Raw genomic sequence first — 17411 nt, forward strand, 5'->3', positions numbered from 1 at the left:
AGAAAGCGCCGAGAGCTCGCGTCACGCGGCAGTTGACCAATGAGAGCGCTTCGGGCCTGAACTTTTGCCACGGCGGACAAGTTGATACATCGCGGGGGCGTGTCCCGCCGCGGCGTCTCCTGCGGGGGGAGCGGCCTTAACCCCTTCGCCGCCGCGGCGTCGCCGTGACCTACTTTCCCCTCGCGGCCGCCGCGGGGAACGCCGCTGTTCTGCGCGCGGCTCCTTTAAGAGCCCGGCAACCCGAGCCGCTGTTTGCGCAACAATCGGTGCCGCGCGGAGCCGCCAAAGTGTCTAGACTGGCACATGATGGGCGGCAGCCAATCGCGCCGCCGCTCGCGAGGGGCCCTGCGTGCGCGCCGCGGCCACACAAAAGCTGCGCGAGGGCGGGCGCCAGGGAGCGCGGCAGCGGCGGCCCCGGGGCGGCCGCGCGGCGCAGCGGAGCGCGAGGAGAGGAGCGGAGCCTCCGGGATACGACGGGCTGCTGAGCCGAGCCGAGCGGCGTTCTCAACGGGCTTCTCCTTTTTTTCACTTTGATTTTGCTTTTCCAGGGTTTATTTTTTCGCCTTTTTCATATTTTTTCTTCCCTTCTTATTGCGTTTTGATTTTTTTTTTTTTTTGCATTTTGCTCCTGCCTTGTTTTTATTATTATTATTGAGGATTTTTCCCCCCGCTTTTTCTCTTCCATTATTTCGTTTTTCCACCTTTCTCATCGCCGCCTCCTTTTAATTTCTCCCCACCCGTCGCTTTTTTTGCGCCGCCGGGGACGCCCCCCTCCCCCCTTCTTTTTCTCCCCCCGTTTTATGCCCGGGCGCTGCCCCCCCGCCTCGGCCCCCCCGTCCCCATGGCTCCCTGAGCCCCCCCTATGCCCCCCGCCTATGCCCTCCCCGCTGGGCGCTCCCCATCCCCTCCGCCGCCGCCTTCCCCCATGGTGCGGCCCCGCCGCGGGCCGGGCGCTGCGGGCGGCTCCGGGGGCGGCGGCTCCGGGGGCGGAGGCGGCGGACGGGCGATGAGGAGATAGAGGCGCGGAGCGGAGCGAGCCCCGGGCCGCCCTCGTATCGTATGTTCAGGTCCAAACGCTCAGGGCTGGTGCGGCGGCTTTGGAGGAGCCGCGTTATCCCGGAGAGGGACGGAGGAGATGGGAACGGCCAAAGCTCGGAGCGAAACGCGACGGCGGTGACGGCCGAGGGACAGCGCATGGCACAGCCGCGCCGGGCGCAGGAGGGCGAGGGCCGCCCGGTGCGTTGCTGCCTGTTCGCGGAGCGGCCCGGCCCCGAGCCGCCGCCTCCTCCTCCACCTCCTCCTCCTCCCGGCGGCGCCTCTCCCCCCGGGCCGGGCGGAGGCGAAGCGCGGTCGCGGTTGGTGCTGCTGGAGCGGGAGCTGAAGGCCGTCACCTACGCGCTGCTGAAGCGGCTGAAGGAGCGCTCCCTGCACAGCCTGGTGCAGGCGGTGGAGTCGCGCGGCGGCACTCCGGGCGGCTGCGTGTTGGTGGCCCGCGGGGAGCTGCGCCTGGGGGGCGGCCAGGCGGCCCCTCCACACCTGCTGCTGGGGAAGCTGTTCCGCTGGCCCGACCTGCAGCACCCCGCCGAGCTGAAGGCCCTGTGCGAATGTCAGAGCTTCGGGGCGGCCGACGGCCCCACCGTGTGCTGCAATCCGTACCACTTCAGCCGGCTCTGTGGGCCAGGTGAGCGCCGGGGCGGGGGGTTGGGCGTGGATTCCCGTCCGTTTGGGGTCTGGGAACGTCGCCACGTGCGGACGATGTCCCGTTTGGGACTGTAGGAGATGGCTTCTCCCTGCCCCCACCCCGTTTGGGGTCATGGGGACGGGGTTCCTCCCCCTCTCTTGGGGCTGGGGGAGATGCGGGGCCAGGGGGGTGGGGGCACTCCGTTTGGGCTTTGGGGTCAGGGGGAGAGAATGTCCCGTTTGGAGGTCGGGGAGATAGGAGGACCTCGTTTTTCTCAGTCCCAAACTGGGGTGACCTCAGTCTGGGAACCTGCAGAAGATGTCCTCGAGTTTGGGACCGGGGGAGGTATGTTGCCCGATTTGGGATTCGGTTTGGGTACCTGGGGGAGATGGGCGTCCCCCACGTTTGGGGTAGGGGAGATGAGGCTTCCCTGTTTGGCAGTGGGGGCCGTTCTTCATATGGGGACGTGGGGAGAGTATGCCCCGTTTGGGGCTGGAGGAGATGAGGTTCCCCGGTTTGGGGGCATGGAGAGCGGAGCCCTCCCCGTTCGGGGGGAGGGAGGGACTCCCCACGTTTGGTGTTGGAGGAGATGCAGTCTCTCCTGTTCGAGGCTGGGAGAAATGCGGAGGGGATCCCCAGACGCGGGGGTGAAGGGAGTCCCCGCTCTTCTGGGCGATGCCCGGGGCTCGCAGGGACCCGGCTGCGGTCAGGGAATGCCTTACACGAGCGGGGTTCCCAGCACTAGTCTCTCTTCCAGGGGGGAAAAAAAAAAAAAAAAATTCTTTGTTTCGTCCTCCTTAATTCTACATTTTTTTCTCTCCTTTTTTTTCCCTTCCCTTTTTTCCTTTCCCCCCCTCCCCCCGGGTCCCCCAGCCATGCGAGGCCGCCCCCCGCCGCCCGCCCGCCGCCGGCGCCAGCCTGGCTCCCGCCTGGCTCCGCTTATCGCGCCCGGGCGGTCCCCGCCGCGCCTTAAAGCCGCAGCGCCCCGGGGCCGTGGGGCCGCCGCTCGGCCCTGCGTGGGGCTCCGCTTTTAATCAACTTCTCTTTTTTCTTTTTTTTCCCCTCATATTAACACCCCCGGAGACCTTCCTCCGTGTCTTTCTTTTTTTTTTTTTTTTAATTATTTTTTTAAAATTCCTTTTCCAATGCGGAATTGCTCCTGTCTTTGCATCGCTTGCTTGAAAGAAACTTCTGTGCTCCCGGAGCAGCGGTGCTGCTTTGACTTCGGCAGCCACCGAACTTTCCGAGCCGCTTTCCTGTAGCGGTTGCTGCATGGTGCCCCGTACTTGGTGCAGCTAGCAGAGCTTTTGCTGCATCCTCTTCGTGGGGGGCTGTTGAACCTTTACAAGCAGAGCACCTTACAGCCCGCAGGGTTCTCAGTGCACTGCCCAGGAGGAGTGCGGTGTTTTTGGGAAGCAGTAGGTGGCTGCAGAGCAGCGCGGGGGGATGCTGAGCTCGTTTTTAGGGCTGCAACTCGGAGCAGCGGCTGCATGGAGGGGTGGGTGTTCTGAGCTGCACCAGAAGCAGTGTGTGCACAGTGCCGATGCCCGCACACAGCTCAGGTGACTGCATCTCAGCAAGTCACAGTTGTGGAAATAAAAACGCTGGAGGACCTTGACCCGGTGCACAGCCCCAACTCGCACCTCACAGCCCCGGCAGCAGCCCAGCTCAGCACAGCACTGCTCCCTGCAGGCAGGGCTGTGCGGTGGGACACGGCGGGGGCACCTCGGGGCTCGGAGGGCTTTCCTCATGGCCCAGCCGCAGTGCTAACACAGAGCTCTGTTTTCCCAGAGTCTCCGCCACCTCCCTACTCCCGGCTGTCTCCAAACGACGAGCAAAAGCCACTGGGTAAGTGCCGCGCAGGGACAGCCCCGCGTGGTTGGGCTTTTGGGGCTGCTCCTTGTTCCTGGGCAGGCGTCAGCTGATGAGCTTTGTGAAATTAATGAACGCCGTTTATCATAGCAAATTGCCGTGCCGACGCACGCACATTTTCCAAAATAAGACGCAGCGCTATTTTTAATGAAGGCGTAATGAGGGGTTGTGGCGCAGCGCCGTGTCTGCTGCCCTTCCTGCTGCAGGGCTGGGATGGGGGCTCTTTGCAGGCAGCACTGGGCAAGTTAGGAGGGCGTTTTGCTTTTGCAGGAGGTTTAAAATAATAAATGAAAGCAGTCGGGGTGGGCAGGCTGGGCCGATGGCAGAAGGTGTGTGCAGTGTGCTCCTGCATGGTGCTCTCCTGCTCGGGATGTGTGCAGCCCTGTTGCTTCCTTGCCCCTCGTGCTCTGTGCCCGTCTCCTGCTGCAGTAAATCAGAAGCAAAGGGTCCGGGGTTTGCAGTCGGCACGGGGCTGGGCCCCATGTCAGGATGTGCCAGGGATACAAGAGTGCAATGGGGGAGCGATGGCTGTTGGTTAGGTCTGGGGGGAGAAGAAGAAAAGGGGGAAAAAAGTCCTCATCCCTCCCTGCTTCCCCCCCTTCTGAGTTAATTCCCTGCAGGAGTTGCCTGGGATAGATGGGGGAGTGCCACTGGCTTTGTTAGAACAACAGCCGGGGATGGCCGTGTGCTCTGCAGGCTGCAGGGCTGGGAAAATAATGGTTAATCTTTGAGCAAACAGTTGAGCACTTAATTAGAGGGGTGTAAGCAAGAGAGAATAACAAAGACTCTTAACTTGTTAAAACAAAGTTTCCTTCGCTTCAGCAAAGAGGAAGGAAGGAAGGAAGCAAGAATAAACAGCTTCAAGAATTTTAATGGTGATAATTAAGTATAGTAACTATGGATTGTTTAGAGGCTTAATGTAACCTTATCCAGTAAGCACCAAGTTCCTACTTGTTGGATCAGTCCGACTGCAGTTCTCTCTGTGGTTGGGGCAGTCGGGGCGTTGCTGTGTGTGGTGTGGGGCTGGGGGGTCGGGGGCTGCCGAGCACAGGAGGACTAAAAGGGCCCCTTTGGGTTTGTTTCTTTGCAGATCTCTCGGATTCCACGTTGTCTTACACTGAAACGGAGGCGACGAACTCACCCAACGTCACGCCCGGGGAGTTCTCAGGTTGGCAGACTGTGCTCTGCGCCCGGGGATGGGGCAGGGCGGTGGGTGTTGTGTTCTTGGGGTGCTCCTGGGTATGAATGAGGGAAGGAGGAGGGGCAGTTGTTCAGAGCCCACGTGCTGCGATGGTGTTGGGGACATCTGTGTGTGTCGCCGATGTGGTGGCAGCAGCAGATGGCACTGCTGTGGTTGTCTGTGTGGTTACAGTTGGATGTGATGGTTTCCATGGTCTTTCCAACCATAACGATCCTGTGATTCCACATGGCTGGCACGATGTTACCTGCAGCAGTTCCCCATCGGGTTGGGGAAAGCTTTGCTGGGTTGGGCCCCACACTGTGACACCCAGAGCTGGCTGTGGCTGTCTCTGGAGTCTGGTGCACCTGGAGGGATGCCAGTGCTTGCTGCATACAGTGGGCAGCCAGGTGGGACCTGCCATGGGGTCAGCCCCCATCCCCGTGCCAGGGCTTTGGGTTGGGGCAGAGCTGAGATCGGGATGTTGATGTGCATGGGGTTGCTCAAGCAGATGGCACTGCTGCATTGCCGTATGGAGCACCAAAGCAGCATGGTGTGGTGCGTCCCTACATCATGGCACGTTTCCCATGGGGGTTTCTCAGCGTCTCCCCATAAGGGCCCCCATTGCAGTGTGTGTGTTGGTTGCGTGCTCGGCACAGCCCGCAGCTTTTGTTGTAACCTGATCAGAGCCATTAATGACAGCGGCGGAGTTCTAAAAGCAGAAGTTCCTGAGGATGTCATGGTTTAGCTCCCACAGCGGCTGAGCTCTTTATGGGACATCTGGTGGGTTTTGGGGAGAGAGGAGAGATTTTAACTTGACTTGAACAATGCAATGATAACATGTGACCAGGACCGTATGAAACCAGATCCCTGCTCTCCCCCGGTGTAGTTCCAAATGGTGCAACTTTTAATAAGAGTCTGGGGCTGCCTGATTTATTTGTCCCCGGTGCTCTGATTGCTGAAAGAGGATAAGAGCTGAGCCAGAGTTAACCCGTGCGTGTCATTGCCAGGGGTGCAGGCATGGTGCTGTGCTTCTGTGTTGGTTCTCCTCGGGTCAGTGTGTGGTGTGGGCACGTGGCCCTCAGTGTGCATCGAGGGAACCGAAAGTGCGTTTGAACTCGGGTTCCAAAAATAAGTGAATTTTGGACCTGGCGTGAGGCTGCTGCTATTTATTGCTCCGGCTTTGATCATCAAAAAGGCTTTTCCTACAAAAACCACAGAGTTCGGTTTTGGATAACAAAGAGCCCCATTCTCTTACTCGTTTACTTGATGAACTCTGAGGCAGGAAGTGTAAGCCTGAAAAAAGCTCATCTCTGTGATGTGTGGAGGAGTTAAAGGTTGCTCTTTTTGAAGTAGACCTTCGCAGGGCTTTAATGCTGCTCTTAAAACCTGGAGGAGGTGACAGTGAGCTGCTGGGATGGGACCGGGTGGTTCTGAGCATGGGTGGTGTCCCCAGGTGTGCCATGGTCCACAGCTTTGAGGTCTGCCAAGCAGTGCTGGTGCTGCAGGCACTCAGAGGTGCATCCCCAATTTCCCAGCCTTGAGGTTGGTGGTGTCACACCAGAGCAGTTCCAGCCCATGCCTGGGGATGCACTGGAGCTGATTTGGGTGTGCTGATGGGACAGACCTGCAGGAGGAATGCTGGTTTATTGGGGGGGGGGGTTCAGTGGGCAGACTGGGGACAACAGGGCACTGCTGGTGGCAGCTCTGTGCCACTGTCACACTGGGGGACATGCAGCCCTAAATGACCCTACTAAAGAGCATGGAAGATTCCCCAGTGTGCAGGATCACTGTGCATTCCTGGTGGGCTCAGCCCCACACATTTGTAAAGATACCAGATGTTGGTATCCTGACGTGTCACTCATGGTGGCATTAAGTTCTGCTGCAGGCAGTGCTGTGGGATGCAAACCCTGTTGGCTGTGGTGCAGGGCAGAGTGGCTCCTTCGGAGGATCTGTGAGCTGATGGAAGCATTGGTGTTCCTTGATGGAAATGGGGAGAGTGGAGAGCACTGCAGGGCGGTTTGGAATCAGTTTGTTCAGCCTCTTGAAGAGTTTCAGCTCCATGGGACAGGCTGGTAGTGTCAGTAGGGTGAATTTGGGGGGGGGTTGGGGGTGACATGGGGGGAGAGAAGGAGCCAGGACTGAGTGGGTCAGAGCTCTTTGACATCTCTTGCACCCAAGGCTTGCGAAGCCAGAGAGCTGCGTGGATGGCAGTGGGGGGGGGCTGTCCCCATACCCCTGGGTGGCTGTGGAGGGGGCACTGCGGGGTTTTCCTGCTCCCAGCAGTGTGTAGGATGAGCTCAAGGAAACATATTTTCAAACCCACTGAATGGAGAAAGTGAACGTCACTCTTCCTCTCCTCCCAGAAATAACAGGCTGCGAGGATTTATGCTAACAAGGAAATTTATGAAGATCCTCTGTGTTAGGAATAGGAAAGAGGGGAAAAAAAAAAAAAGCCTATAAATATGTAAGGCGGATGTGTGTGGAAACTGGGCAAACACTGCCCTTTCCAGGCTGGGGGAGGGACAGTGCCATTACCATTCAGAGAAGGGGTGATATTTTTCCCATGGTGGCTTCTGCTGGGGGATGCTGGTGGGGAGCAGGGGCTGGGCTCAGCTCCTCCTGCCCCCGTTCTGCTAAAGGCAGATCTGGGCGTATCTGCATGGGCAGAGTAATCGCAGACAGATGTTTGTTTGGGCCAGCAGTGCTTTTGGTTTCCTTTTTCTTTCCTATTTAACTGCAGGCTCGCTGGCGTGTCTGACGCGGAGCAGTCTGTAACAATCAGGGTTTGGCGAAAAGCTTCCCTCGGCGGAGCAGCGCGCGCGTTGCCAAGAGCTACTTCTTTGATGCAAAAAAATACATCCTGGAGGTGCTTTGTCAGATGTTTTTATATTAAACATTTTTCCTCCATACTTTTAGTTTGCCAACGGGAAATAAAAGCGCATCTATTTTCCAATGTGCTTTGGAGAGGAGTTCTGGGGAGGTTTCTCCGCACGCTGCTGTGGATGCTCGGGTGCGGTGCAGCATCTCTTCCTGCACGCCACCTCCTGTGCTTCAGTCTTGTTCATATTGGCTGGGGAGCTCAGAGAAATGTCTGTCTTGAGGAGGAGATGTGAAGGTGGATGGTCCTATAACTAGGTGGGCTTCTCCCGATGCGAGGATGATGGCTGTGTTTCCTCCACCCATCACAGGGCCAAAGACACTGGGGTTTCCCAAACACACCCATGGAGTCTGTGGTTGACCCATTGGAAAAGCACTTGGTCTGTTCTCTACAGTGCCTGACCCTGTGTGCCCTGCATCCCACGTGGAGGATGCAATTCCACCAATGGCCATACAGCTCTGGAGGCGTTTTTAAGGCACGCAGCTCCTGTTTGTGAGATAACCTGTAGGTTGTGAGCTTGCAGTGCGAGGGTTTTGGTCCTCAAACTGAATGCTGAGCCAGGTTGGTGATGTGTGTGGGGAAATGTGTTTCGTGGAGGTTGAGGGAGCTCTGGAGGGTTGGCTGGAGGTGGGAAAAGAAATTTGGGTGCGAGGAAAGGGCAGTTTTATCAGCAAGAAAGGGTTGTTCTTGGGGTGTGCAGTGTGAGAATGCCCCGGCCTCCCAAAATGTCATGGGAGGTGACTGCAGGACTGGGAGCCATGTGCCAGTGATGCCCCAGGTAAATAGGGATTGCAAAGCTGGAATCCGCCTCTTGCCTTGCTTCCCTTGGAGCAGCATCCTTCCTCTTACATAGAATGGCCTATGGTTGAAAAGGACCGCAGTGCTCATCCAGTTCCAACCCCCTGCTGTGTGCAGGGTCACCAACCAGCAGCCCAGGCTGCCCAGAGCCACATCCAGCCTGGCCTTGAATGCCTGCAGGGATGGGGCATCCACAGCCTCCTTGGGCAACCTGTTCCAGTGCCTCACCACCCTCTGTGTGAAGAACTTCCTTCTAATATCTAACCTAAGCCTCCCCTCTCTCAGTTTAAAACCATTCTCCCTTGTCCTATCACTATTCACCCTCGTGAACAGCTGTTCCCCCTCTTCTGCTGTTCCTGCATCAACCCTCCAGCACTTAGAAAAACATGGATGATTGGAGGTGTGACCGTTTCAGAAGAAGGGAACAGCCAGAGCCCGTGTGCTGCACCACGTGTGGAAGAAGGGCAGTCTCACCTGTGTTGGGCCTCGTGCATAATGCAGGGACTGTGGCTGCACTGCAGATTTGTGTGCGTACAACTCCCTGGGACATAAGGAAGATTGCTTGCAGTGGAGCTAGTAGGATGCTGTGGAGTGAATGCACCTGGAGTGCTTCAGGAATAGAGACATCCTGCATCATCCTAATCCCAGCAGGGATCTGAGGCACACTGAGATGCTGTGAGGTGAACCCAAGGGAGCTGCTCCCACCTCGCAGCAGGGAGCAGTCTGCAGGGTGACAACACTGGAGCAGCGTTTTGCAGGGAGCATTGCATTGGATTTTGCATTTCACGCCACTGTTTGCAGAGGAGGGATGGTTGCGTTTCTCTTCCTGCCCTTACCTGGACTGGGCTGGCTGTGAGCTGCTGGCGGGGCCATTTCTGCATGCAAGCACTTGGAGCGAGCGCAGCGCCCGACAAAACGTGTTTTTGTCTGTGGTTCGTGAGTGGTTGTGATGCTTGGCCTTGAATCACAGAGTAATCACAGCCTTCGCTTCTCCGAGCACCTAAGCATCGCGCTTAGAAAAAAGGAAAAAGAAAAAAAAAAAAAAGAAAAAAACATCAGGAAGTAAGTGAGTTACTTAAAAGTAAATTAGTTTAATCTTTGTAGCCAAAACACCGCATTCCTGCAGCCTATTAGGAGCGGTGTATGGCTTTCTAGGTAGTAAAAGTGCCTTTGATGTAGCTCCGGTTGTGTCTCTGGGCAGCGCCTATCTGATGGTACGGCTTTGTTTGAACTCCGCTGCTGCAAGGGGCTTGCAGGATCTTGGACACAGAGTATTTATGGCCTTTGAAAGCGGCGAATGTTTTGAAGGGGAATTTTGGCTGCTGACGAGGACCTGTAGAGAGAGGCGAGCATTCACAGTTACAGTCATAGTTTTTTTTATTATTATTATTATTTTTTTTTTTTTTGCGTGGCTCTTTGATGAGCAAGAGGTGTTTATAGGCTTGATTCATAACCGAGTTGCGAAGGTTTTCCACAGAAATAACTTATTAAATCCGCAGCGCTGAGCAAAGCGATTGAAGTCCGTGGGCTGTGTGTGCATCAAAGGCTGCTCCTGTCCTCCCTGCACTCCTGCCCTGCGCTGTGCCTCCGGAGGATGCTCACAGCCAAGCGGGGGGCTTGGGGTGCCTGGTAGTGGGGGGAGAAGGAAAGGAATTAGGGAAAACATTGGGGGAAACATCACCCATCCTTCAGAGCTGATGGGTAGACCTGCCTTGCTGGAATGCTGCTTGTTTTTGTGCTCAGAAGCAAGAAACTGCTCCCTGACTGCGAGGTGCTGCTTGGCTGCTGTTGCCTGTTTGGCCCCTTCTGGCTGTAGAAAGCCCAGCAGCATCAGTGCAGCTGTACTGCAGAGCCCAAACATGCTGTAGGTCCTTTTCAGCTGGAGGTGGGAACCGTCCCAGGGCTTACCAGACCCAAATTCCCTCGCAGAATGAATCCTTCTGCCTTGCACTTGGGTGCTGGGGGCAGCCTGGCTGCGGTGCTTCCCAAGCACTTGGTGGTGGATGCCTCAGTCTGTAAAAGCCCGTGAACAAAGCCTGCCAACAAATCATGTTCCCATGGAGGCAAGAAAAGATTCAGTGGAAACATCTGAATTTTACAGGAGGCCTTTCTGTTGATGCCTGGATTCGGGAGGTTTGCATTGGGCTGTGTGTCTTTGGAGCTGGTGCTTGCCCTGGGTGCTCACATGGCTGCTGTTAGCTGGGATGTGGGGGCTGGAGGAGGAACTGGAGGAGATGTCCTGCTGCAGGGCAGCCTCGGTGCTGCAGTGCCTGCATCCCATCATGGCAGCCCCATTGGGAACCTCATTGCTCCTTTGTGCTCAGAGCTGTAGGGCTCTGGTGTTAGGCAGGATGTGGGGAGGGTTCCTTGTTGAAGCACTGCAGAAAGGTCCCAGACGCTGCTGCATCAGTTTTATCTCTATATCCCAATAGAAGGAGCAAAATGCACCGGCAGAAGGGCTGTTTTTCAGCTCTTTCCATTTATTAAGTTCTCGTTTGCTGAGATTTTTCCATTCAAGGAGCCAAAGAATGTTAAAGACTTTTTTTCCTAAAGAAGTTTTTTTTTTTTAAACTGCTTTACTCCTTCGTACATAGACCAACAGCAAATTGCAACACTATTCAGTAAAGAACAAAATGCATTTAGTGGTTTGCAGAGAAGGCAGGCGTTGCCCTGGGGGCTGTGAGCACCCCTGGCTCTGCTGCATCCACACTGACCTAACACTGTTGTGTCCTCATTGCCATGATGGCCATGTCTGCCCCATGTGTGGAAATGAGATGTTTGTCAGTGGGAGGTCAATGGAAACCATAGCAGAACTCTGCACAAAGGGAAATGGGGGTTTGTGCAATGCTTTGCCTTGCACTCAGTGCTGCACATTGCCTTAAGAGTCTTCATGCTTGCAGAATGGAAACAACATGGGTAAGGAAAGGGTGTTTTGTTTTTTGTTTTTTTTTTTTCCACTGATTAAGCAGTAAGAAGGTGTTGTGTTCAAGTGCTGAAGATGCTTTGGAGTATTACACAGACACCAGTAGCTGTACATGATGGGATGGTGCCCATAGCATCCTCCTCCCGGGTAAGACTGAGTGCTCCCAGTCCTGTCCTCAGTACAGGTGGTGTGGTCCTGTTGGGTTGGTTCATGTTGTTCTGACTTGTCCAGAAAGTTACTTTTAAAGCCATGGGGATCCATCCTTGCACTATGCCACAGCACAGGGAGCAGCTGTTGGTGGGGAGCCCTGGGTGTGTTCCTCTCCAGGTTTCTCAGGCTTTTTGAGATTATATTTCTGCCAAAAAAAAAAAAAAATGACAACCAAACAACAACAAAAAAACAACTTTATGAATCAACTGGGAGGTAAAAGTTAGCTATAATGAGCTCATTTCAGTAGGAAAGGGTTGGCTGCTCTGCTGGCTGCCAACCGTTTCTGAGGCTGGCATGGTGCTGGTGCATGGGGTCTGGCATGCTGTATCCTTCCACCTTCCTGCTGCTGGAAATCATTGTGACTTCAGACAAATAAATAATGCTTTTGTAGAGTTTGTTTTGTGGCTGGGGCCAGGAGCTGGGGAGAGTAGGGATGGATGCAGAACCTGGCTGGGGGCTTTTTCCTCCATCTCCTGCATACGTCCTGCAGTGCAGGTGAGGAAGTATGCGTGCTGCACCCACATGTTCCATCTGCTCTCTATTTTCATTGTAAGCAGAGCTAATCAGGATGCCTGTGCCCATGCAGGGCTGTTGCAGTTGGCCCTTCTGGGCCAGTGCAAGAATCTGATCTCAGGATGGTTTTGTAGTAGTGTGTGATAAAGGGGTTAGCGTGGCTAGATATGGAAGAATCTGCCCAGAGAAGTGTCTGAAGCCGGTTGGAAGCATCCAAGACCAGATTGGATGGGGCTGTGGACAACCTGGTGTGGTGGGAGGTGTCTCTGCCCAGGGCGGGTGTTGGAACTGGATGGCTTTTAGGGTCCCTCCCAACCCAAACCATTCTCAGATTCTGAACTGGAAATGCTGCATCCTCTGGGGGACATGGAGGAGCGAGGTTGTTTCCCACTGAGCAGATGATGCCTTGCATTTAGAACCACTGGCTCAAATCCTTTTATTGTTTGACCCATCTTCATGTACAGCAGGAGCTTCCCAACACAGGAATCCATACTAGAATTTCACTTAGAGGCTTGCACAACACCGTTGGAAGCTGATACTCACCATCATCCCCATGCTGTCCCTTGATGGCTGCCTGGGAGCGTGTCCCAGCTCCTTTACACCCTGCCCCAGAGGTGTGTAGCCTTGCCATGCAAACAGAGAGCAGCCCAGTTCCTGCTGTGCTGCACATCGCATGTGACGCGAGCTGGGGGTCGGTGGAAACTTCCACTCTGGAGGAGATGAAGGAAATTCCTGTGTGAGTACAAAGTAAGGTAAAGATCCTATGTGCGTCGTGAGTTGCTTTTCCCCCCATTGTTGAGCTATTTTAATGAAAGGGAAATGTCAGCAAAACTGTGTTTTGAAAAAAATTTTTAAAAAGTGCCACTCGCACGTCGCAGGATTTGGAATAAGAGTGCTGTGGGCAGCATCTTCACTGCTGAAACAGGAAAAATCCAAGTCCTTGGTCATGTGTAGCTGATTACAGCTACCTGTGTTGAAGTGCTTCTCCTACCTGCAGTCATCTGTGTGGGCCTTTGGAGCTGGACTGCATTCAGTTGCAATGGAATGGATCTGTTCACTGAGGCTTTTAATGTTTGAGATCTTTGTGAACGAGTTTTGCTTTTGCTGTACTGAGTCTGATGGCATAAAAAGCCTTCAGAATGGGTCTGTCTGAAGGGTTTTGCTTTAGAGACTGCCCAAGGAGGTTGTGGATGCTCCATCCATGGATGCATTCAAGGCCAGGCTGGATGTGGCTCTGGGCAGCCTGGTCTGGCAACCCTGCACATAGCATGGGGTTGATAATCATTGTGGTCCTTTTCATCACAGGCCATTCTGTGAAGTGCTTCCTGCTGACTTCATTGAGACCTGAAGGGAGGGAGAGCTGAGCTCAGGGCAGCTGGATGCCCTGTGCTTCTTCCTTCTGGAACGCAGTGTCTGCAGAGAGGTGATACAGAGTACTGCTGGTGCCCGGGGCTCCCCAGCCTGCCCTGGGCACAGGGGGATGCTCATAGCCTTCATGCAGGCGGGGGCATGCAGATGTATGTTGATGCATAGCTAGCTTTTAATTATTCCAGGCAGGACTTGCATACATAACTGGGTGTACAGCGTGGAGATGTTGTGAGGTGCTTGTGACTGGCAGTGCTCTGCAAGTTCTTCTGCATCAATCCCAACCCTTTCCCAGCCTTCAGCCCTGTTCTTGCAGCATCTTCCTGCCTCACAGCTCCTGGTGTAGTCTTTTGTTCCTGCTGGGCTCATTTCAGACAGCTGCAGCCACCTTTGACACGATCCTCAGAATGGCTCTGGTCCTGAATCCATTCCCTCCTGATCCCCCTCTGTTTGCTATTCAGTAAGTTCTGTGCTGTTTGAGTTAGGAGCTCATGGGTTTTGTGCTGTTAGTGGTTAATGCCATTTTTGTAGTGGGAGCACAACCAGCTCACATCATTGCATCTTACCCTCAACCCCTGCTTCTCCTTCTGTTGGCCTCTAGGAATTTTGCAAACCTGGGTCATGTGGATTGTAGCTTGAAATGATCCTTGGAATATCCCATTGCCCTCCGAGTGCTTGTGGGGCATGTGTAGGAGAAAAAGAGCCTGTTTTTAAAGGGGGTTTTCTTTTTTGCCTTCATGATGGAATTACAAGCCAAAAAGGACAGAAGGGCTGCCAGCGTGGGGTTGCTCTCAGCCCTCTTGCTTGCTTTGAAAACTGCGATATGTTGATTGAGCTCTGTCTTAAAGGAAGTCCACACTTCCATTCAGCTGTTGTGTTGTCCTCTGATTTAAACCCTTGGGGACCCTTTGGAGTATTTCTAATCTCAGTTTACAGCAGACGTGCCCACGTTTATTCTGGGTCTCTCCCAGTTGCTCTTCTCTTTAGGATCTGCAGTGCAGGGTAGGCAGTGAGCTTGAGGGCAATGCAAGGCACACAGTGAGTCCTGCTGCCGTGGGAATGTTGCTTCTCAAACCAAAAAGGCTTTTGGCCATCGGTCATGTGAGCATCTGAAAGCTTCCCCAGCACCAGGATGGCGGTTGCCTTTGTCATTCTGCAGGCATTGAAGCACCGTGGCCAAAATTTCTGTGTCTGGGCTTTTCTCTTTGATGTAATTGCGTTGGTAGGAGGAATTGCACATGGCTTGTTGGAGCTGTTCTGTGCTGCTGATGGTGAATGTTGGATGACCCAGGCTTCCTCTGTAGCTGGTGGAGCAGCCAGTAGCTCCTAAAGCAGATGGTATGAGAGCAGCAAACAGTCTCAGCTCCGAGTTAGAGCTGTCTAAATACAACTCGGTGAAGTCAGTTGAGTTACTTTGGATTTCTGAACGATATTTTGGACAGAAGCTGGCCACCCTTGTGTGCAGTGAGGAAGAATTTATTTCAAAAAAGGAGGAAAATAGGATGGCGGTGGGAGAACGAGTGCAGGTGGCTCACAGCTCCATTCGTGGTGAGCTCCCTGCTGGCCTGAGAGAGCTGTAGAGAGCAGTTTGCCTCCTATAGCAGTGGTCACTGAGGGCGCTGGGGTGGGGTAAGAAATAAAAGCCAGCAGTGCTTCTAGAAATGCCAGGAATGCAAAAATGTTTAAATGATTTAGTAGGAGAAAACTTTTATTTAAACATTGAATCGAAGAGCACCCTTTCATCTTTAAACCATCAGTGTTTGAACTTCCATCCAAGTTTTTTTTTTTTCCGGGCTTTCTTTGCACTTTGTCATCCGTGACACGAAGCTGTGCTTCGCAACGCGAATAAACTTCTAGGTCCTCGTTTCCATTTGTTGTCATTGCCTCAGACACACCTAAATGACAGCAAAGGAGAACAGCTACGCGTGTTGCTTAGTTGGGAAGATCCGCATTTATTGGAAGAATGTGAGGTAGAAACCACCGTGTCCAAGCAAAGCTCATAAAACTGCACCAAGTTTCCATATGGGAACCACCCTGAGTACGGATGCGTCAGTCGGCGTGATGCTGTTTTTCCATCACAAGGGAACACTCACCTGTGAGGAGGCATCTCAGGTGCTGTGTGTGCAGAAGCCAGTGGGCAGAAATCTGGCTTTGGGTTGAAGCTGCCATGCAACTGTAAATTGCTTTGTTGGGGGTTGTATGTAGTGCAGTGCATAGGCACCTCCTGTTTGGGGGTGAAGGTAATTATTTCCCCCTCATTTTGGTGCTGGGAAGACCCTGAGCTCCTTGGCCCCTCCATCCCAGCAGCATCATAGTTGTGCCCTCCTGGCCCACAGTCCAGTGTTAGCATGGGAGATGTCCGTGTTTGTGTTTCTGAAACATCCCAGCATGTGCCACGCCGACAGCGTGCCGTGCTCCGCTGCTGAGATTTATGCTTCCTAAGTACATTGTAAAAAATCTTATAAAGTAGCTTAAATATTTACAGAACAAGCATTTAAGGAAATTCTGTTATGTCTCTGAAGGAGCTGCTGCTGTTGCATTGGGCCCATCAGGCCACAGCCGTGTACTTTTTTTTTTTCTTTTTCTAATCGTCTGACCTCCAGGAATTTCTTTTTTTTTTTTCACCTCACTGTTTTTAAGCAGACAAACAAATGGAAATTCATGCACAGGAACCTATAAATAATGTTAATGGCCTGGCTTGTATCCTCCAAAGCCAGGAAATGTGGAGACATGGCGGTGGGCTGGCCTGGCCTGGGCTGGGAGGAGATGGTGGATGAGGAGTGGGCATTCCAAAGGGGTTCTGTGCCCAGGGAGTGGGGACAGGGGCAGCCCAGGTGGCAAACCACACCTCCAGCAGCAGCTTTGGCTGTGACTTGTAGACCTTGTGGCTGCAGGCTGCCATGGGGAGGAGGCTGTAGGGCCATGATCATAGAATCGTAAAATGGCCTGGATTGAAAAGGACCGCAGTGATCGTTGGGTTTCAACCCCCCTGCTTTGTGCAGTGTCACCAACCACCCAGCAGACCAGGCTGCCCAGAGCCACATCCAGCCTGGCCTTGAATGCCTCCAGGGATGGGGCATCCACAGCCTCCTTGGATGATGGATCTGTAGGGTGCCATGAGGCATCCCCTCAGCATCCTCAGGGCTGAACAAACCAAGGGACCTCAGCTGCTCCTCCCGTGCCTTGCCCTCCAGATCCTTCCCTGTCTTTGTTGCCCTTCCTTTGGAAGCTTTCTCATAGCTTTCTGTCCCCCCTGCATCGCAGCACCCAAGCCAGGTGCAGTGCCCTGGGCTGGGCTGCCCCAGGCAGAGCAGAGCTGGATCACGCTGGGCCATGCCCTGGGGCAAGCTCTGCAGCTCTCAGCTCCCTGCCTGCTTTGCCTTGCAGTTTCCCCCATGGTGCACGTTCCTTTTGCCATCAGATTGCATTGTGCAGTTGGGCAGTGCTGCCCATTTCATCCCAGCCCTGGTGCTGGCAGCTCCTCACTGGTGCTCCCCAGCAACACTTCCCAACATGCACATTTCATTTATTTTTCTCCTGCTTGCACAGCAAACGGATGTTTAGACCCAAAAGGAAATCAGGTCGCTGCTTTCTGGGCTCCGCGTGCAGCAAACAGCCCTTCAAAATAACTGCAGCCTCGCCATGCCAGGAAAAACAGCAGAGCCAAAATGTTGCAAGAAAAGAATTGTGCCTTCTGTGAAAGCTTTTGTCTTTTGCTCCAAGTCTGCCTATCGGGTCTGTTGTTCTTAGGTTTTGTTTTGAGGTTTTTAGCCCCGTGAGCTGTTATTTCCAAAGCAGAGGGGTTCAGCATGCACTGGATGCCACGTTCTGCCAGTTGCTGTTATGTGGCCGGGTTAATTCCTTGGACATGGGAGTTTTTGGGTGGGACATTCGATTTCTCCCTGTGAGTGCTCGGATTGGTGCCATGCTGGGGTCACGTTGGGCGAGGTGAACCTGAGACCCTCAGGTCCCCGCAGGGCTCCCTCTCACA

General features: G+C 54.0%; 1 protein-coding gene across 1 annotated transcript in view; it reads left to right on the top strand.

Moving 5' to 3' along the window:
- The first annotated feature begins 910 nt into the window (after window positions 1-910).
- SMAD6 (SMAD family member 6) overlaps window positions 911-17411 on the top strand; it is a 28268-nt gene continuing 11767 nt past the window's right edge. The window contains exons 1-3 of the mRNA XM_031587869.2: window positions 911-1681; window positions 3473-3529; window positions 4644-4721. Of these exons, the coding sequence (XP_031443729.1) occupies window positions 1060-1681; window positions 3473-3529; window positions 4644-4721 (757 nt within the window). The 5' untranslated portion in view covers window positions 911-1059. The remainder of the gene's footprint in view (window positions 1682-3472; window positions 3530-4643; window positions 4722-17411) is intronic.

The sequence above is a fragment of the Phasianus colchicus genome, chromosome 12, assembly GCF_987193195.1.
Source record: "Phasianus colchicus chromosome 12, bPhaCol1.hap1.1, whole genome shotgun sequence".
In the NCBI taxonomy this organism is placed as follows: domain Eukaryota; kingdom Metazoa; phylum Chordata; class Aves; order Galliformes; family Phasianidae; genus Phasianus; species Phasianus colchicus.